The sequence below is a fragment of the Hippoglossus hippoglossus genome, chromosome 10 (genome assembly GCF_009819705.1).
Source record: "Hippoglossus hippoglossus isolate fHipHip1 chromosome 10, fHipHip1.pri, whole genome shotgun sequence".
Classification (NCBI taxonomy): Eukaryota; Metazoa; Chordata; class Actinopteri; order Pleuronectiformes; family Pleuronectidae; genus Hippoglossus; species Hippoglossus hippoglossus.
In genome coordinates, this window is record NC_047160.1 from 16418186 (window position 1) to 16439418 (window position 21233).

The 21233-nt window shown below is 42.0% G+C and overlaps 3 protein-coding genes and 1 long non-coding RNA gene across 9 annotated transcripts in view; 2 read left to right on the forward strand and 2 right to left on the reverse strand.

Annotated features, from left to right (window-relative positions):
- prpf19 (pre-mRNA processing factor 19) overlaps positions 1–3659 on the reverse strand; it is a 5950-nt gene extending 2291 nt beyond the window's left edge. Inside the window, exons 1-12 of the mRNA XM_034599015.1 lie at positions 3407–3659; positions 3051–3200; positions 2181–2257; positions 1622–1763; positions 1412–1485; positions 1246–1311; positions 1101–1142; positions 899–973; positions 710–785; positions 491–600; positions 203–358; positions 29–98 (exon numbers count right to left, since the gene is read on the reverse strand). Coding sequence (XP_034454906.1) covers positions 29–98; positions 203–358; positions 491–600; positions 710–785; positions 899–973; positions 1101–1142; positions 1246–1311; positions 1412–1485; positions 1622–1763; positions 2181–2257; positions 3051–3200; positions 3407–3425 — 1057 coding nt within the window. The 5' untranslated portion in view covers positions 3426–3659. The remainder of the gene's footprint in view (positions 1–28; positions 99–202; positions 359–490; positions 601–709; positions 786–898; positions 974–1100; positions 1143–1245; positions 1312–1411; positions 1486–1621; positions 1764–2180; positions 2258–3050; positions 3201–3406) is intronic.
- Positions 1–18902, forward strand: part of LOC117769855 — a 26575-nt gene extending 7673 nt beyond the window's left edge. Inside the window, exons 3-4 of the long non-coding RNA XR_004615329.1 lie at positions 4188–4195; positions 18246–18902. This is a non-coding gene — a long non-coding RNA (uncharacterized LOC117769855). The remainder of the gene's footprint in view (positions 1–4187; positions 4196–18245) is intronic.
- Positions 4638–10758, reverse strand: LOC117769850. Of its 2 annotated transcripts, none has more exons than XM_034599014.1 (11): positions 10649–10758; positions 10161–10218; positions 9396–9410; positions 9179–9309; positions 8961–9096; positions 7723–8007; positions 7201–7539; positions 6922–7103; positions 6301–6402; positions 6101–6199; positions 4638–5525 (listed from the first exon to the last, which is right to left on the reverse strand). In XM_034599014.1, the coding sequence occupies exons 2-11, from the start codon at positions 10210–10212 to the stop codon at positions 5307–5309; spliced, it is 1560 nt and encodes a 519-aa protein (XP_034454905.1). In that variant the 5' UTR covers positions 10213–10218; positions 10649–10758; the 3' UTR covers positions 4638–5306. The 2 variants fall into 2 exon arrangements, with proteins under 2 accessions (XP_034454905.1, XP_034454904.1); XM_034599013.1 differs by having other exon boundaries at positions 4638–5528.
- On the forward strand, positions 12549–18896 carry LOC117769852. Of its 5 annotated transcripts, XM_034599017.1 has the most exons (8): positions 12612–12777; positions 14593–14596; positions 15120–15379; positions 15724–16005; positions 16251–16405; positions 16829–16927; positions 17014–17058; positions 17644–18896. In XM_034599017.1, the coding sequence occupies exons 1-8, from the start codon at positions 12735–12737 to the stop codon at positions 17800–17802; spliced, it is 1047 nt and encodes a 348-aa protein (XP_034454908.1). In that variant the 5' UTR covers positions 12612–12734; the 3' UTR covers positions 17803–18896. The 5 variants fall into 5 exon arrangements, with proteins under 5 accessions (XP_034454911.1, XP_034454907.1, XP_034454909.1 ...); XM_034599020.1 differs by lacking the exons at positions 14593–14596; positions 17644–18896 and adding an exon at positions 17402–17623 and having other exon boundaries at positions 12549–12777; positions 15116–15379; positions 17014–17084; XM_034599016.1 differs by lacking the exon at positions 14593–14596 and having other exon boundaries at positions 12556–12777; positions 15116–15379.
- Positions 18903–21233: the final 2331 nt, after the last annotated feature.

Below are 21233 nucleotides of genomic sequence, written 5' to 3' on the forward strand. Positions count from 1 at the left end.
ATTCACTTGTTAATAAAGAGGCACTTACCACAGCCAGCACTTTCATCAGTTACTTTGGTCAGGACTCTACCAGTCTGAATATCTGAGAAGGCCCAGTACTACGGGATACAAATAACAGTGAAGTTAGAGTGGTAAAGAAGTTTTTCTAGTATGTCTGTAATTTATGGGGTCTGTCTGTATTTTCTTCCAGATGCAAACGTACCTGATCCTCTGAGGAGCTGAGCAGGTAGTCTCCAGTAGCATGCAGGGAGAGTCCAGTGACACCTCCCTCGTGGGCACGAATCGTCTGGACACAGTTGCCTCCAGTGACAGACCACACGCGGATGGTGGTGTCTGGAGATGCAGAGAAGACCACCGACTAGAATGGAAAGTTAAAAACAGTTAAGAACAAAAAATTAAGCTTCGCATGTGTTTCTATCTGCTCTTTCATTTAGTTACCTGAAGATACATTATTTTGCCAGGTTGATGTTTCACAAAAAGAAAAAGTTACCTGAGATGGATGGTAAATGACAGAGGTGACCTTCTTTGTGTGACCCTTAAGTGTCGCCACAATCTGCTCCTCATTCTTGTCAAACACCACCACGTTCTTATCAGCTCCACCTAGGAGAACACGGGTGGGGTTAGTATCAAATAACAAGATGCGTCAAATGATGAGTAGAAAGCCAACAAATTATAAAAGCTTTTAAAAAGGAAACATTATTCAATGTACCAGTGAGCACTTTGTTGGTGTCTGAAGGACACAGATCCAAAGCCAGAATACCAGGAACACTGGCACTATGAAGACCCTGAAGGCAAAGAAACAGTATGTAGGTTGAATAACTTGAAGAATATGTTGCAGCCTCCTGATCGAAAAGAAGAACGAGTATTTTACACTCAACAGACAGACGCATATACTCACGGCATGAGTGGCCACTTGGCGGTATTTGCTAAGGTCCTCAGCTCTAACCAGCTCCTCTGGCACAGTCTTTCCTCTCTGGAGAAATAAAGAACAGTCGTTACAGGTGTTTATAAGCATTAAACCCAGCACCTCAATGTTTGCTTAACAATTAAATATTACTGCAGAATTTTGCAATGAAATAAATCAAAGAGCAATATAATACCTTCTTTCTCTCTGTGGTAAGGATTGTAGCTTTGTCTTGGAGCTGCAAACAGAAAAAAAAAACATTGAAAAACATCTTAGGGCTGCTACAAAAATGGAAAGTTTGATTCAAAATAATGATTGATACAAGTTAAAGAAAGTCTTACCTTCTGGATGATCTCTGGGGTCATTCCAACCTGTTCACTAATCTCCATAGGCTCTCCACCAGCACCCTGTGAGGGGAGGAACAGACACCGTTATCAGCAACTATGGCAAAAGACGATGGTGAGCATCAGCAGCGTATCAGCTGAAATTAAGAGTCAAATAACTCACTGCTGCAGTCGGCTGAGAGGTGGGAACTGCCTGAGGGGCCACCAATCCAGCTTGGGGTTTGAGTGTGGCAAGAGCTGTAAGGAGGAAATAGATCACATAAGAAAAACAGGCTCTCACAATATCCTCTAAGATCGTATAAAGTCGCTCTTTGTGTTTTACAACTGTATTTATGCACTACAGCAGAGGACAGGCAAACTGTAGTTAACTCACCTTCTCTCGCAGCAGTGACCTCTTTGGTGAGTCGAGCGATGACTCTGCAGGCGGCATCGTGTTGGTAGAGGGCATGAGACAGTTCTTGGCGAGTAGTCTGCAGCTGCTGCCGCAAGGTGAAACTGTGAAGCATAACGGCATCCTACAAAAGAAAAGAAGATGATGAGGGAACTCTTCTACTTTTCTTAAAGTTTTAGAGAAATATCTCCTGCAAATCTAAGCTAATAACATGAAAAAGAGAATAATGATTATCAACTTGGCTCATAATCACTAGAGAAGCTTTCAAAAAGAATCAGGCAGCATGTTTGAATTCAGTGCATTGTATGTGTTAGGTGAGAAAAGAGTAATGCAAAATATAATTACAGCAACAAACCAATATTTTCCAATCAGGACAGAATATGCTTAGTATTGTACTCCAAGAAGGACCATGATCATAAAAAAAACAAAAGTACATTAAGTTCCTCCAAGTTTCGACATTGAGACTACTAGTTAAAAAAATTTGAAGGAAAAAGTCTCCTCTTTATCCCAGTAGCGACTCTTTAGAGTTAAGAGTACTTACCCACTCATCTTGAAGGGATTTGAGAATGGCAGGAATGCTTGTTGCTGATGGCGCCTTTGGTCTAATAGGATGGGACACTAGAAAAAAGGAAAAGTTTCACATGTTCAGAACAAGCGGCCTCTCGTCAATAATTTGCTTTCAGGGACACTTGATTGGGAATAAATATGAGAGTCAAACAGTACTTTGCTAAGCGTGATTCATTATTTCAAGCAAGTACAATAAATATATTTCCCTAACTTGTGTTAAAACACTTGAAATAACTGCTCAACTGAAGCAAACAAATCTAATAGCAGAATAAGAAATATATCAAAGAAGTATTTTCCAACACTCCCCAGTTCCTGCAGTAGTGGAAATTGTTTTTGGGCGTCTTGGACTGTTTGTCACAATAAACAATATTGGAAACAATTCCAATACTTCCTAAAGTATGAAAGCTAATTTATTTAGCTTGACATTAGAGAAATAAAATAAATAGATTTATCAAGAAACATCACGATATATATACATAAAATACAAAATAATGCCAGATGGACACTGATGGTGACAAATCCTGCTAAAGAGATCTTACATGACAGGAAATTAGGTAAAACACTGCAATATTACCACATACAATCAACCATATCTTCCTGGATGTTGAGCTACTGATGATAATGTGTTCAGTTTGAATTACGGTTGATATTCCCTCCTCTTTACTGGGTGTTTTATGTCACTAATCTGAATAACCATTCTTATTGAGGTGGACACAACACTAGAAGTACCCTTCAGTACAGCGACGTACACACCAGCCTCCAAACTGAACACACGTCTATCCACACATGTTAAACGGGAGCGGGAGCATTAGTTTTAGTTTAGTCAGGGAGCTGAGTAGTTCACCTTTGATATCTACGAGCTGCTCCTCAGACAGCGGTTGTCCATTCATCGGGTCCGTCCCATTCTCCGCGATGTACTTCTCGATGAGCCGGCGCTCGAACACCTGGTTGGACACGGGGGAGACGCACGGGTGCTCCGGCACCTCGTTGGAGACTGGGTGAGGAAACAAGATGTGGTTAGAGCCTCTAAAAACCAGGCGATGCCGGCGGTAAAACTACCAAGACCTGAGAGCCACCGCAAGTCAAAGGCGGCACTGCATGGCCGCTAGCGTTAGCTCCGTTAGCTAGTAGCATTAGCGCGCTCGCTAGCTAGCTAACCTGCACAGCCTCCGTCATTTCAATGAATTCAGCTTCACTTACTTGCACAAACCAAAGACATCCTCCCGACGCAGTCCTGTGACTTTCAGAAAAAATGTGAATAACGCTCAAACCGTTCGTAGTTAGTTCTCGCCGCTAGCGCCCACTTAACTTATGTTTTGCTCAAATTGGAAGTAGCACGCTGTTCTTTCATTGCCGCTACAACCGTGGCTTCTTCTTCCTCTACGCTTCCCTCCAGGTCAGAGCATCGCGGGTGCGCCACTGCCCCCTACCGCAGGAACCTCATCACTGCTCTGATCTAATACAAGTCAGTCCTCTGTTTAAAGGTCCAGTGTGAAAGGGATCTATTGACAGAAATTGAATATACAATAATCCTAGTGATGTTTTCACTCGTGTGTTTCATCTAAATTGTACGAATTGTTGCTTTCTTTACCCTAGAATGGGCCCTTTATATTGAAATACCTTTTACATCTGTAGTGGGACCTCTCTACAGAGGCTGCCATGTTTTTTACAGTAGTCCAAACTGGGCAAACTAAACACCTTTTGAGTTTTTATGACAACTGAAGGCTACCACAAGTTCTCTTTCACGTTTGGAAGGGGAGGGTGAGGTGAGGTGATGGGTATTCAGCTGCAACATGACACTTTACCACTAAATTCTACACACTGAACCTTTAAACCTGATCAAATGTGAATAAAGGCTGTTTGCTTCATTTGAAGTATGCTGAATTTCTATGGATTTTGTATCGTCATGCAAAAAACCTGACAACAACTCACATTACTCAAAACTACAATGGCACTCAGTGGAGCGCATACCACAGCCAAGGCCCAACAGTCCCCATATGAAACTACATTTAAATTCACTATACAGGGTATATGGATTTTTACTTTAGATTTATTTGTATATCATGTACCTAAAATTCATCAAGATCATTGCGCTATTCTCTAAAAAAAATCTGTGAAAATGTTCAAAAATTCCCAATCACACAATGTCAACGAAAGTGAGAAAAATACCTGGATCCGCCCCCTGACACGGATTCGCACCAAAATGTAAGCAGTTGGGTAGTTTTTGCTTAGTTCTGCAAACAAACAAACATAACCTCCTTTTGCACACTAAATATTCATCAAAATCCACAGCAAATAAACATAATAACTAATGTATAAAATAATAATTATTGTTCAAAACAAACAGCATATTTGATTAAAATAATCTAAAATATGTGGGTTAAAGACAGGCTACAGTTTATTGTTTGACATGTTTACATTGTAAAAAATATATCAAGCAGCAGTTCAACCTCTTTAGTCACTAAAAAGATGTGGTAATGATATTTTATTCCTATCACAAAGTTCACAGATCAACTAGCTATTGAACTATTTGGTGGAACATGTTACATTTCACACAACCACTACTACCGTTACCTTGAGGGTTAATACACTACATCATTGTAGAAACCATCTGACTGCAGCACAGATATTTAACATTATAACAGATTGTTATCAAGAGTGAGGAATGGTTAAACTCTTTACATTACTGTACAGTACTGGAAATTTCCCTTTTGCTAACCTGTGTATCATAACTTTAATGCCTGCATAGCCCTAGAAATCACATTACACACACAAACATACCGCATGTTTACACACACTCAGCAAATACAGGGCAGGTAAGAATGGTCCTGAGGGTGTGGAGGTAGGTAGCAGCAGGAGATTTCAGGAGCACCAGCGGCAAGATTTGGGTGACATGAGACAGGAAGGCTAATGTTCCACTCATGCTTCGGTAAAATTACATGAACAAAATAAATAATTTACATGCAACATTGAAACCAAACCGTGGAAACTGGGCTAAGATGCAAAAGGCACATGTGAGATATTTCTGTTCCACCAGAAAACTATTGGTTGTCAATGCTTCATGTTTCTTCTTCTTTCAGTTCAGCTCCAATTCTCTGTTTTATGAGAAGTTCAGTTTATCTGAAGTGTACACGCTGCAGGACTCCGAGGTGTTCGTGTCCAGCGGCATTGTGGAAAAGTATTGTTGTGATTTGCTCCACCTTTCTCTATCTCCATCTGTCTTGATCTGGAACTGAACACAGTCCTCGGACGAGTGGAGGCAATCTAAAGCCCCGGGCACTGAGAAGGAAATCCTCCTCTCTTCTTCATTAGATGTGTTCTGCTAGGAAGGAATGAAGACATATTTTAAGAAACAATTTGTCTGTGACCATAGAATGTATGCATAGATGAACTACATGGCTGCGCCCCAAAAGCTAAGCCAAAGTGTCTTGATCGCCACCTACTCGCGTGCTGCAGTCTACGTCATAAATCCTGCCTCTTCCATGTTAGTGGATGGGACGTGGACCAAACTATAAAGTCTGCGTCAAATAAAATTTTCTAAAAGATGGTTTCTGTCATTTTAGGTAGATCTTGTCATATTGAATGTATGTTCAAGTTTGAAATTTTTTTCCCCATTATGTGTGATGATATAGAAACAGGGTGAAACATCTGTGGCCGACTCATGATTGGTCGAGCATGTGTATTGAAATGACCTCTCTATGATGGCTCCTTCCCCAGATCCAAAGTGCACAGACTGGCTCCAAATGCAAAAAAGATTGCAGCATTTGTATTCTGTGTATTTTAGCTTTATTTCTGGATAGTGGGAGGAAGTAGAGACTCGTTGTCCATCTTTATTTACAGTGTCTCTCTGTGACCTACAAATAATCACAGCGGAGAAGCTTAGAGCCATATTACCTCAGTGGTTGACATACGACTCGGGGAGATCTCAGCTGCTAAACTGTGTGTTCCCCGGTTCTCAGCTCTCGGAGTTTCTGATCTGACCGGAGTGTAACCCTGGAAATGAAAACACCAGCACACATAGAGCACGTTCACACAAAATGAACAGTTTTAAAGGAAGGTAAAACCTGACCATTTACTTCAGTTCATCGTCTTACAGTGTGAGTAGGACTCGCTCTCGGGGTCCATTTTCTAGGTGTTCCAGGCTGCTGAGAGTGACTGTAGTAGCCTGAGGGCTCAGAGATGGGCTGGCTGCAGTCCTGCACACGCACACACACATGATTCAACTACATTGTCATTGCACATATTAATATAAAGATAAACTATTACAGTGAAGGAACAATAAACCACTGGAGTAGAGACAGTAAGAAGTCTAAAATGCAAATTATATAAAATGTACATTACCATTAAATGGAAGTAAATTATGTTATTGCCTTAACTACAATATGTGTTGAAAATATTCCTTTGTTTGTAACATTTAGGATTTATTTTTTTATTTTTTTAATTAGCTATTTACTTGCTATTTTGTATTATTATAATTTTCATTATTATATGCAGATCAGTTGGCTTTGAGCGCTCATGGATGCCTTTATTTTGAAGGGCCAGTGGCGGGGGCGGTAGATCTGGATATACAGGTGGGCAGGGATATGACCAACAGCTATAGGAAAGAGCTTATGGTTTTTAACCAGGGCAGGAGAGACGACACCACCCTTTGTTTCATTGTGACAAAGAGCCGATCAATGCAGTATTTAATACAGTTCAAGCAGATATTCCCTCACCTGGATGTTAACTCTTGGCGGGTTGGCTGGCGGCGTGCGGTTCACTCTGAGGCCAGCGATGATCTGTGACAGGCTGCAGTTTGGAAAGCGCTTCATGAACAGGATGAAACCAACCAGTGACACAAACATCCCAGAAGGGACAGTGATGGACTTGAGGAGTGCTAGCCATCTGGCTCCCTTTTCTGGAACGATTAGAGACACAGAGGTGGATAATGAGAGGAAAGGACCGTCGAGAAGCAAACACAGATAGTTAAGAAAAAGAAACTCAGTGTTACTCACCAATCACCTGTAAAAAGGTGGAGGACACCAGGTTGCCATCTCCGTCTCTAATTTCATACAGCCCATCATGCCTTGAGCTCAGCCTCGCTATGACGACCTCATTGATGGTACCGTTTCTGCCCAGGGAGATGAGGCCCCTGTAGCGCATGTCGTAGTCGGTTATTTGGCCCTCGCGGATCAGCTGCACGGGTCCGCGGGGGGGCTTGGGGTCGAAAGGGCCCATGGAGGATTCATCAGGGTATCGGGTGGGGGTGAAAATGAGGTGGGCGTGATTAACAGGGAGAAAGAGGGGCAGGTTTAGAGTCTCCTTGCTGAAGCGGGTTACATTGAATGAGTGGCCTGCGTCCATTTGCAGGATGATGAACAGAGGAAGAGGAGTGGAAAATGAAAGAAATGTGAGGGCATGATCAGATATCAAATGGAAAGGGAAATATAAAACGTCACTATTACCACCGACAGTAACACAAAGTTAAAGATAATCATCTTAAAACATTTATCCTCTTGTGATTTTTCTCCTCTCACCACGGACGGTGAGGGTGCTGCGGGACAGCACCCTGCCCTGCGGGTCTCTCAAAGTGTAGTTGCCTTGGTCCACTTGCGTCACTCTCTCGGCCACCCAGACCTTCCCGCCTCGCAGCAGTTGACCCCGGCCCGGATCGCCAGTCCCGGGGTCTGTGCGGTTCCAGAGAACGATGGGCATGGCCTCAGACGGAGCACCCCGGGGAGAGAACTCCAGGAGGGAGCCATTCTCAGGGATGTTGTGCTCAAAGTTCTGGCCGTAGTTTCTGCGGTAGGACTTAATGCATTCTGCAGCAGGGTGAAGAAGTAAGAAGATGTTCATCAGTGGATTAAAGTAAGTAAAGTTCCTGAGGTACTTAAGTAGTAAGTATTTTACTTTTTACCCAACTACATTTATTTGGCAGCTGTAGTTTCAACCTGCTTTTGGAATAAGTTGTAAAATTATCTATTTCAAAAACTAGAGCACATACCTCTGCTATAGCCCAACAGTCTCCTTAATTCAAATAAGCTGCACCAAATTTCAAACACTCATAGATATCAGTCCCCTAGATGCTTTTTTTCATCAAGATCAATGAATAATTCCCTGAGAAATCTGCGAAAATGTAAAAAATGTAAGATTGCCCTTTCTCACCATGTTAAAGAAAGTGATATTTCCTTGACTAGGTACTTCCGTGACTTTTACCACATCCTTATAGGTTGAGTGGTAGTCCTTCAGTTAGTTTTTGCATAATCTTGCTTACAAACAGACCAACCAAGAAGCAAAAGGACACGCTGAGGTACAATACACATATAAGACAAAAGTCTCAAAATGAAATGGGCGTTTATTTTTCCTCATTCTTCTACACCCTAGATGAAAACCACATAGCGTGCACTACATAAGAAGCTACAACTATCTCCACCTCAACCACCTACTATCATAAAACTTCGCTTACACACTGATGTATGAGCAATACCAGCCCAATAAATTAAAAAACACATGAGTTCCTACAGCGACTGTTTCTCTACAGCCCCAGTACTTTCTCCTTTAAGGAAATTTTGCTGATAATACATTCAAACTTTTGAACAAAGGACTTTTACTAACAATGTATTTGTAATTTACATGAAAGCATCTGAATACATGATCAGATGAAGGAGAATGATCAAAATGTTAAATTTCAAGAGTCAAAGAGGCATTTGATTGACAACTCATGGGTTTGGAGCAAAATTAAATTACATGTACAGATGAATTGAAAGTCTTGTACCTGAAACAATCAGACGAACTGTCTCGTAGGTGAATCCAGAGGACAATTTAATGGCATACAGTCCCTGATCCCTGTGAGACACTTCTTTCAGTATCAATATCTTGTCTCTGGTCAATTCGAACCGAGGGTCTTTTACCTGCAGTTCGTTAATAGGTTTAGACAATCTGTATGCACAAAGAAAAAAACACAACTATGAGCTCTGATAGACTCCCACTCACCATGGTTTTTTCCAGCAGGACACGTCTCGGTCCCTCAGGGTTTGGTGTAAAAGTCACTGTCCGGGAGGTTGAGTACACCGGCAGATGAAATTCCTTCCCAGCGCAAACCACCTGGACTTCTTCTTTTTCAGCTGTGACAATGGAAAAGACAGGAAGCTCTTCAGAGAAAATGTTCTGTGGATGAAGTATATTTAATGAAATGTGGCAGCAGACTCACCTAGTATGACCCAACCTGTGGGAAGAGTCGAATTTATATCATTATTATTGATGCAGCAAGCAGAGACCTCACAGGAAATGGAATATCACTTCAATTAAATTTGTAGTGTACTTGTGTATAAGCTGTTCAGGAACTATGGACGTTGTTGATGTTAAAATATTGTTTCAGTTTTTATTCAGGTTTTAAAGCTCATCACAGCACTAAGTCAGCACTTGTTAAAGTCACCATGGTTGCCTTCCTCTGGCAGCTGACAGAGGTGATTGCTCAGTCGTAATTCTATTAGAAATTTGTTCATATTGTTTTAACATTGTTCTCTTGCATCGCTTAGAAACTTGGGGTAAGCCTTAAGGCCACTGCTTTTCTGCTACTTTCAGACTTTAGCAACAGAACAGCCTCTGCTGTTCTTAATTAATGTGTGGTGTTCCACAAGGTTCCATGCTTGGACCACATTTAATTTCAGGTTATAAAGAACCAGGATTGTTCTTAATCACTATTGACACAAATGACACACAACTTTAAAGTTTGTTCCACTTAATTGCAATTATACTACAGCATACAGTCATGTACGTAGTACCGCCTCATCGAATGTCTAATATTCATTATAATAAATGAGACCGTTTTTATTTTGGAGATGAAAAAGTAACAACCTTTTTAAGGACACTGTTGTAAATCTGTTGATTCCAATTTCTGTTTTCATGAACAAAAAAAAGATAGATGGACAGACATACAGACAGATAGACAGATAGACAGATAGATATAACTTACCCACAGCGAGGGGAATGGTAAAGAGGGCCGTGAGTAAGACATAGGGGGACATCTTCTCCTGTGTAGACGGACCAGTTTAAGTTTTAATCTTTAAACACAAAGAACAGAGATGCATACACGCACACGCACACGCACACACACACACACACACACACACACACACACTCACACAGAGTCATCCCTGCTCCTCTGAGAACATGCAGCAGCAGACATGCGACCAGCTACACAAGGGGGAGCCCACACACAACAGTGTTGATGATGATGTCTCTGCAGAGCGATCCCTCCTGCACGCATCCACAAAAAGAATCCGTGCTCTCTGAGCCAGAGTCCGTGACGCACACTGAAGTCATGTCCACTCAGGTGTCAAACATGTTCCTCCAGCCGCTGCACATCGTCTGCAGCGACACAGCGGACTACCAGGCCTTGAGACAGTGATCACACACACACACACACACACGACCACACAGCGTGTGACACATCCCACTCACCTGAAGGACGCGTGAAAACACGACTCCACGGCAGAGTATTGATGAGTGTTTGAGTCAATGAGGATAAGAGGATAACAACGTCCTCTGCGCGGCGCGCATGTGCACTGGCCCCCTCTTTTATTTATGGCGATGGCTTGGTTGTATTCTCAGCAGCTCTTACGCAAAATACATCCCACGTTGCAATAGTTTTCGCCAACAATTACGTCATTGGCGTAAAAGAGTGCACGGTTATAATGTGGAATCTGAGAGATAAGATTAGACAGGAATTTACAATTACAGTACTGCAGTATCTGCACTGATTATACTCCATTACATCTCACAGAAATACTTTACTTTTGTGAACCCCCCTCAGCCTGAGGTATACGCACGCTCACACGTTTGCACATCTATCTTAGTGAGGACACTCATTGGCATAATGCATTCCCGAGTCCCTAACCTTAATCATCAAAACTACATGCCTACCCCTAACCTAATTCTAACCCTAAAACTAAAATCAATCCTGAAACAGCCCATTAAAGGGGGGGTCAGAAAGTGAAGACCGGCCAAAATGTCCTCACTCTGTAGGTTTTAGGCTCAAAATGGTCCTCACAAATATATCTGTAAAAGTCCATTGATATCAATTTAATTATCTTTTCTCAGTAGAGTGCATATCTCTGACCCAACCGTCCCGTTAAATTCAATCAAGCTGCACCAAATTTCACACACTTATATGGACACTTTTTCTTGCAGGTTACAGACCTCGGAGATGAGGGAGCTGCTCCCACATTCAGCTCTGATTGGCTCGCCTCGGACTCTGAGCCAAGTTTGATCTGAAGGGAGTGACCTTTCCGTCTGACCCTCTTCTCACCTCAGACTCAACTGTCTGTGATGTTTATAACTCAGATAAACTCAGCTTTCTGTAAGCAGCTCACTGAAAATGCATAAAGACATAGGGCCTCCTCCAGCTGTGTACTCTGAAAATAACTGGAGCACTGGAAGCCATTTCGGTCCTTGTTTGCACTGTGTGAGATCGACAGTGAAAAGCTTATAAGACTGTAAGAAACAAGCATCATTCACACTATGTTGACAGATGACCTGAGCAGTTAAATCTTAATAAGTCAAGATTTGTGGTAAAGCTGTGCTGTGGAGCAAAGCAGAAAAATACCAAGAGGTAAATCCATTTAAATCAATTCATTTGATTGATACAGATATATGAAGTATTTTATTCAAAGTAATTTTTTTCCCTTTTTCAGCTGTGTTTGAAGAGTGAACTGTCATATACGGGTTATGTGTGTACTATAGAATATACATGTGTGTGCCATGAATGTAGGTTATATTTAGTATGTATGATATACACATATTGATCATACTTTGACTTTTTTCTGCTTTTACAAGACACCAAATGTTACAATGACAAGGACTTTTCCTGTGTTGATATTTTCTATGTTCATATGGTTGTTTCAATACGTTTGTACCTCAAACTGCACAATGTGCCACTGCGGCTTTTATCATTGTACCTCGAGAAACTGTGCAGGATATTTTTAGAACTTTTCACGTTGCAAGTTATTGTGTAACAATGTAATTACGTATTTCTGCCACTTAGTAAAAAACGTTTTGTTTTACCAATAAGTTACAACGTTATATGATATACATTCTACGTTATAACACGATACTAATCCGTTTTTCTTTTTTGGGGCGTTGCAGCAATATGCTTCTGTAATTACGACCTGATGATGGTGAAAACTTCCATCGTTTCCAAAACGAAAAGCATACAGTAACTCATCCCCTGCGTGTCTCTCTCACTGCAAACACTGCATCGCTGATGACTTCCACGGTGCTGCTTCTCAGTCGGGCCCGAGAACCTTGAACAACAGTAGTGTCTGACAGTCCTCAAACGCACCGCGGGTGTCTTTGTGGCCACGCCCTGTTGGGTGGGTGTGGCCCAGAACACAAACCCGCGGAACAACAGCCCGTGTAACAACAGCAGCGAGCGGAATGTGTGTATGTGTGTATGTGTGTGTGTGTGAGACATGAACATATGATAAATCGAGTGTTGATAAAACCCTGATCGAGTGTTGGACACGTTGGGTCGCGGAGGGGACTCAGGATGTTGGTGCTTCTGCTGCTGCTGCTGGCCTCTGTGGTCGCGGGTAAGTCACACACATCATCCGAGGTGGAGATCAGATACAAACACTGTAACATCGGTTTTCAAAGCAGTGGTTGGTAGCTTGATTCCAGACACTAAACGTGTGATCGTCCGTGTGTTGTTTTGGAGGAGCTGGTCTACAGACCCTGACTATAACCTCCCCCCCCCCCACACTTATTTTAGACCCTGACTGCTGTCACGTGATGTAGGGGGGGGGGGGGGGGGGGGCTGAGACACCATGTACCGTTGCCTAGAGTTTGTGAATAGAAACCATTTTCTCCATCAGGCCACTGTTTGTGTAGAAAATACTAAAGGAGACATATTATCCTCATATATAATTCATAATTTTGATTTGAGTTGTGGACACATCCGTTTCCTCTATTGTCAATTTGCCGCAGCTCCTCTCGTCAGCCTCTGTCTGAAACACTGTAATTAAAGATGGACGATGCGCTTCGTCCCACTGTCCAGAGACGAAGGCAAAACGTCCTGGATACAAACGCTGCCATCTTGCTCCAAATTATGATATTTTGGAGCCAGAGTAGCGATCGTGTTGTGGCCCGGCGGTATTGAGGTCACAAGCTTGACCAATCGTGGCTCAGTTTCAGCTGTCATCATGACCCATCACCTTTTTTCATAGCATCAAATAACTAATCAAAACCAAATGTACTGGGAAACAAATGAACATTTGAATATGCTTTAACCCTAACCCAACGCACAAGAGGTCAACCTATACTAGAACTATAATGACATGCACTGCAGCCAGCCACCAGGGGGCGATCAAGACATTTTGGTTTCAATTTTGAAGCGCCATTATGTCTCTTTGTAGCCAAGTGAGATGACCAAAAGACAGAATGAGGACACTTCAACCATGGTGGAACTTTTTGAGGACAGACTTAGAGGGATAGTTCGCCGAATAATGAAAATTCACTCATTATCTACTCACCACTATGCCAATGGAGGGGTGGTCGAAGTGTTTGAGTCAACAAAACACTTCTGGAGTAAACAGTGCTGCAGCCGAATCTAATACTATTGAAGTCAACCTTTTGTGGACTCAAACACTTCACCCAACTCTCATTCGGCATAGTGGTGAGTAGATAATGAGTGAATTTTCCTTTTTCGGAGAGAACTATCCCCTTAAGGAGTTGTTAAGAAACTACATGCATCTATATTACGCTTTTGCCTCTTTCTTATGACGTACATTATCTCAACATTCTCCACCATTGCCATATGTGTTATTGTCTGACACTCTTGACTCTTGGCTGCCGTCCAGTGGATGTACTGTTGCTAAACAACCACGCCAAGGTAAAGGACGTTTGGAAGTATGTGGGCAGTGACTGTTACATCGTTTGAAATGGACATATCTGTTTTCATACGTAAAGGCAGCATAAATGAGCTTTAAAGGTCCAGTGTGTAAGATTTAGGTGAAAGGGATCCATTGGCAGAAATTGAATATAAAATAATACAAGTGATGTTTTCACTAGTGTGTTTCATCTAAATTGTACAAATTGCTGTTTTCTTTACCCTAAAATGGGCCTTTTATATTTAAATACTTTATATTTACATGGGGAGCGGGTCCTCTCTATGGAGGCCGCCATGTTTTTTTACAGTAGTCCAAACTGGACAAACTAAAGACCATTTGAGTAACTGAAGGTTTCCACAGGTTCTCTATCATGTTTGGAAGGGAGGGGTATTCTGCTGCATCATACAACTTCACCACTAGATGTCACTAAATTCTACACACTGAACCTTTAATGTCCCCCTTCCAATAAAGTCCATTCGGCTCCGACCTTTGACCTAGCTTTGTTGAGGGGCGTGCCAGAATATGCAAGGTGTGCGTTATGCAAATATGGGCCACTGACATCGCAATGGTGCGGAGGAGAAAGAAAAAACTGAAAAAGCATAGTATGTCTCCTTTAACTAGTAATGAAATGAAGTGCACAGGGGTTTTCAGCTACACAGCTTGAGTAAGGATGTTAAGCAATCTATGCTATGTCCCATGTCTCATTATATTTATTATTATGCTGCACAAGATTAAAATGTATTCTTATTAATATTCATATTTTGGGGCATATGGAAGGGGTTTATTCATGTAATGAGCACTTTTACTAGTAATGTTTTAAGTACATGTAGATAAAACATATTTTTTACTAGTTACAACGTATTTTTGGATCGTTCAATCTGACTACACCCTCCATCAGTGAACTCAGTTGTAATAAGCATCTGTATCTGTGTAAATATATGAATAGTAGAAATGAAAGTGAGGCGGTGTGCTGTGGTTTATAAGGTTTGTCCTCAGTGGGGTTTTTTTATCTGCTGGGCTTCCTCTCTATGCTTCTCTCTAGGCGGTTTCTATGAGAAGCGGTATGGGGAGACAATCTCTCTTAGGCTGTGGACGAATACACTTTCATTCAAGTTCATCCCCACCGACAACTCAGAGTCAGTGATCTTTTGGAAATCCGACGACCCTTCGGTCCCCGTGGACAGAAGGCGGAGTGTCTCTAGGGGCTACTTGGAGATCAAAAATCTAACCCAGAAAGACAATGGCCGCTACGAAATGATTGGCAAAAATGAGAAAGTCCTGTTTTCACATTCCCTTGAGGTCACAGGTGAGACGTTTTTTTAAAGTATTTAAAGTTGTGGTTGTGGCTCAAGTTGGGGTTTAATGGGGACTGTGTGCACGACTTGGTGCTTATAGTTTGAATTTGGTACCTTTTGTACAAAGTTTGGTCAGCAGTTTACAGTTTTTCTGCTAAGCTAACAAGAAAGCAAATAAATGTGTTTCCCAAGATGCCATCTATTCTAATAAATCTGTTCCTGTAAACTGCTGTGCCGTGTGTATGATCAAACTAGAGCCTCACACCAAGAACCAGGACTACATGGTAATAATCGGCTAAGATTTAGGCTGGAAGTAGCTTTTAATGTCCTCTGTCTTGTGTGTCCCCTTTTCCAGCACAGTATGAGACACTTGAGCTGGAGGGTGGTGAACAACTCAGATTCACATTTCCTCTGGTCAAAGACCACTGCAACATCCACTTCTTCCCAACTAAACACGAATATGACACAGAGCTAGTTCGTAGCGGCACATTGGTGTTTACCCAGTCATACTGCACTGACTTTGAATTTGTAAAGCCGTGCGGGTTGGAGATGGAGATGCAGGAGACGTGCGACGGACACTTTGAGGTCAGAGATCAATATGATGGAGTCGCTTTGAAGGTGAAGGTGGATTGGATGGGTGAGTATCCTGTGTGTTTTGTAGTTATTATTACTGAGTTACATTTTGACACTTTGTAATGAATGATTATTCACATATTAATTTATTTCACAGTCTTGTGGTCTGTAGTTGTCATACAACTGTGATAAAATACTTCTCAATTTCTCAGATCCCGACATCAGCAAATATTTCATGTTCTTGCAACTTTCACAACCATTAAAATACAGACCTTGTTGGTGATAACGTTTCTGCCCATATCGTTTCAGACAAACCTTTTAATTTGGGGCACATTGGAACTTCCGTTGGTGCTTTCCTGGTCTCACTTTTCTGCTGCTGCTGTGTGAAACGCTGCTGCTGCAAAAGCTCCAAGAAAAAGGACGCAGACTCTGCTGACGCTGAAGTGGCTGTGGCTCACAACCAGGTGATCACATTAAAGTGGTTTTACACTGTGTGTGTGTGTGTTTGCATGCAAGAGTGAAAAGTACGGTGGCCCTGAAGCACAAATCACATCGACAAATCACAACACAACAACACATTACAAAACACAATGTTTTTGTGTTTTGTGATTTGTTGTGTTTTCTAAGGTGTTATTTGCGTATCTGTTTTTGTGATTTGTTGCAGTGTTTTGTTATATGTTGTATTTTTTGATTTGTTGTGTTTTGTATATTTGTTTTATGTTTTGTGATTTGTTATAGTGTTTTGTGATATGTTGTATTTGGGGATTTGTTGTGTTTTCATATTCGCTGTAGTGTTTTGGGATTTGCACTTCAGGGCTACCGTAGCAAAGTCGTGCTGTTGAAATCATGTCATGCTCATTGTGTGTCTTGTTTCGTCCAAACTGCAGTATGACAACGAGCCTGTGGCACTGAGGCCAGGGCAACCCAGTCCCCGCTCTCAGACATATTACCCCCCTCAGCCTTCCCACGCTCCGACTGGCCCGCTGGTTAGTGTGTGTTGTATCTCTCTAGTCTTCTCGACACTTGCACTCCTGTCCTCACTGCTGATATGTTGTGTCTCTTTACTCTGCAGATACACAATCCTACTATTGTGAATGTGCCACCTGCTTATTCTGAGGTTTGACCTGAATACACACACACACACAGTGTATTTGGTACATAGGGTGCTCACCGAGAACAGCTGTTTACGTTAGTCCACCACATCAACAGTTTTGTGTGAACCCCCTTGATTGACTGTGTACAGGAGATTGCAGTGAAACCTAGTGGAAACCCCCTAATGAGGCCGCGTGCCAAATGCTCTCTGTCAAAAACCTAATTTTAAAGGTTTTGTTGAAGACTACTACCTCTGAATGTGTGTGTATGATGGGATGGGGGTGGGGGGGTTCGTATTTAAACTGAACTACTTTATTATTATTACACACTTTGGGAGTTTTTTTGGTTTAGTTCAATGCACGGCCCCCCAAGTCTCTCAAGACTTCTGGACTTATGAGATAGACTAATGGATAGATGATGATACAAAATGGCATTATATGCTAATCCATCCAAATCTTTGTGTCAATTATTTAGGCAGGAATATTCTTCATGTAGCACCTGTGTAACAGCAGCTGCTAACATCTGCACACCAGACTGAACGAAGGCAGGCTGCTTGTGACGCTCTGATCCTTTGATGTGACATTCACTGTTTGTGTCTCTTTCTCTGCAGGTTTCGGCTCCAGCAGAGCCGGCTCCCACTTTCTCTCTGCTCTCTGACTCTGGGCTGCAGTTTGAACTGAAGGGAAAGAACTTTCCCTCTGCTCCCCCTCTCAGCTCAGAGTCATCTTACGACAGCGTTTATACCTCCAACAAACTCGACTTCCTCTGAAAGCCTTGAATTTGAACGCTGCACTCATTGAATGAAAGGTTTGACATTGGGGATATATGCCTCATCTGGTTGTCTTGGAACTGGCTCCAGCCAAGAAATAGTCACACAGCCTTGTCCATAAGAACAGAATTAATCAAGAAAAACACGTCAATCTGTGATTTTTAGAAACACTGATGAGTGCATTCAAATACCTAAACACAAAGCAGAGCATATGTTTACCTGCCTATTTCTATTGTCAATGCCAAGCTAAGCTAACCAACTGCTGGCTGTACTCAATCAGCAGTTATACAGGCTATAGGGGACCAACTCTGAAAGACACCCATCCATTGCAGATTCCATAACACTGGGTGACCACACTGGGTAAACGATCAAGGAGAAAGGGAAGACCATAGGTTGCCTCTGTGTTATTCACATTTATTTTAGATCACTCTGATCTTCGAAAGCCATGTGTGACGAGCAGTGAGTTTAAAGCCATAGGTAAAAAAAAATCCACTCCAAATAGCGAGTCTCTCTGCAGGTCTTGTCAGGAATACCTCATCTATTACAGACCAGTTTGACTGTGAAAAAACCGGCATCAGGGAAGCTGTGGATGTTTACTCACATTTGTAGAGATACAAAACTACTGACATTTTTTCTCAGGTCCGTCCACGCACAGACTCAAATGGTTTCTTTTTAATTTTATGAAAAAAGACTGTTTGACATCACAAACCGAGGTTGCTTTTTTTCATTAGTCTTTCGATGAAGACTTTAACACACCTCTACACCTCTGTGCCGCGCTCATATCAGCACCGTGCCTTGAACACGCAACTAAACACGAATGTAGACGCACAGACGCTCACACATGCTCACTTAACCTTCTTTCTGCATGTCTCCTCCCTCTCATATATACACTGAATACAACAGTAGATTTGTATTTAGCTTTTATGACCCATTTAATAATTATTCAATTAGTCGTTGTCATAGTCTGCATGTCGTAGTGCTTTAAATACTGTAGATGGGTTGGATTTTGTTGAAACTAGTTGTAACGCATGTTAGAATCCTGTCTTTGTATCATGGTGTATTTTACAATGTCAGGTGTATTAAACCTAACAACACTGAAGGATTTGTGTCTGTGCTTCGCTTGCTTCACATACACTATAATTAACTTGAAATTCTGAAACACCGCCACTATAAGCACCAACCAACCAACATGTCAGCTGGCAGCCAGAAGCTCATCGGAGCGCATAAATTCCTGACAGCATACCAACTGGTTCACAAAGGAAGCACCGCCGAGCAGGAGTTCCAATACGACTGAGGCTGTTGTGTGTCGTGAAGAAGAAGCACAACTCATTCTTTGTGGGCACATTTGTTACACTCACTGAGCCTGAAAACCCCTCCAGGTTTATAATCCCTGCTTTGTTTAGGGATGTAAACACCGGCACTGCTACATGCATTTGAACTCTATTCAGAAATGACATGGACATTTAAATAAAACCCCATAAACTTAACAGAAGAAAACCAGGCTCCCTCTGGATGCCCTACTGAATCCTTCTGATCTTTTAAAATGATTTAAATTATGACTTCTTTACCTCCGCCATGGCCCAACAGTTCCCTTAAATGCAATCAAGAAACACCAAACCTCACACATACAGGTATCAGTCCCATAAATGTGCCTGATTCTAAAATGAAAAAAACTAATTCTGGATCCGCCCCCTGATCTGGATCTGCACCAAAATGTAATGGGCTCTTCCCTGACACACACACACACACCTCATTGGAGGGAGGAAATCTGTGAGGTTGATTTTACATATTCTTGCTTACAAACAAACAATGTGTGAAAACAAAATCTCCTTAGTGGGGGTAACAATCACGAGTAACCTAGAGGAATTGAAATCTGATTGTTTCTGATCACTTTCTGATCTGATTGTTTTTTTTTTTTAGAACAAGGTGCTCTTTTCAGAATACTCAGTCATTTGATCCATTGATATAAAAAATATATAAATCACTAAAATATTAAGTCAATCAATCAAACTTTATTCGTATAGCCCATATTCACAAATCACAATTGGTCTCATAGGGCTTAATAAGGTTTGACATCCTCTGGCCTTAACCCTCAAATGATTAATTCACATACATCTATGTAATTCAGACAAAACAAGTTTCTTGTATAAACCGTATAGCACCACATCCTCACCGCTGTCTGTCTTTGCCTCGATCATGATGCAGAGTGGTGGTGACACTGTCAGTTTCACTGTGGATTCATACACTGTTCCCCCGAATTTGAGCGGTGACCATCAGGCAGACGTTACAGAGCCTATGGGTGTAAAACCAACCGCCTCAAGCTCTCACTCATCCCAACGTCTATCACACTACTCAATAAGGAGACGTGCTGATTCGGTCATGTATCTCAATAACCGTTGCACTGTGTCTGGCACATCTTACACTTTGGTTTTTGAGTTTTAATGCCAGGTTCTGTTTTTCATCTTGTTTTATTCTTTTAGTGTTTTTAGGGCAGGTGCAATATTCATCTCACTTTTATCCTGCAATAATTATTCGGGGTCTTACGTGATATGTCCTTGTGTACTGTTTTTTGTTGTTGTACAATGTACTGTTCTGCAGCTGCTGTAGCACTTTGGCTCAAGACAAATTTCCCTTTGGGACAATAAAGTATGTTTGATTTGATTTGATATCTGGTGCACTAGTGAGGGGGGGGGGGGTGGCTGAGCGAGCAGGAACGGTCATTCTGGCACTGAGGTCAGGCTTTTCCTCTGGGGGTGCAGTGACAGTGGGGGGGGGGGGGGGGGGGGGGGGTGAACATTGTTGGTGCGAACCCAAGCATCTAAAAAAGCTGCCAGCTGACTGGGCAGCAGGAGAGCGACCAGGCGCAGGGGGGAGTGAAGAGGCCGTCAACAGGCCACAGGTCAGCCTTGGGTCACGGTACCGAGTTATGGTGAGTTCAAACTGAGACATGGATTATTTCAGTGTGTTGATAAAGTAATAATATCCCGATAGTATCCATGCTAGTGGCATGACACTTACGTCCAGATTAAACTGAATGACTCTCAGTAGAGTGTATAACTCTGCCAAGGCCCAACAGTCCCCTTATGAAACCACGTGTAACTTCACTTATAAATAAATATCAGGCCCCTAAACATGTGGCATTGTTTTCATCAAGATCCATGCATTATTCTCTGACACATCAAGGAAGATGTTACTCCACAAAAAAAGGTTTTTCATCTTAACATATCCACTAAGTAAGAATTTGAATTATATATTGGGCACACTTTGATATTTATGATCAGCTGCATTAGGCCGACTCTAGTTTAAACTTCCTTGGGTCATGCCCCACCCCTCCACAGCATGTCATGGAAATCGGTTGAGCTGGTTTTGCATAACCCTGCTTACAGACAGGGGTGAAAACATAACCTCCTTTTGTATGAATTATTTCCATG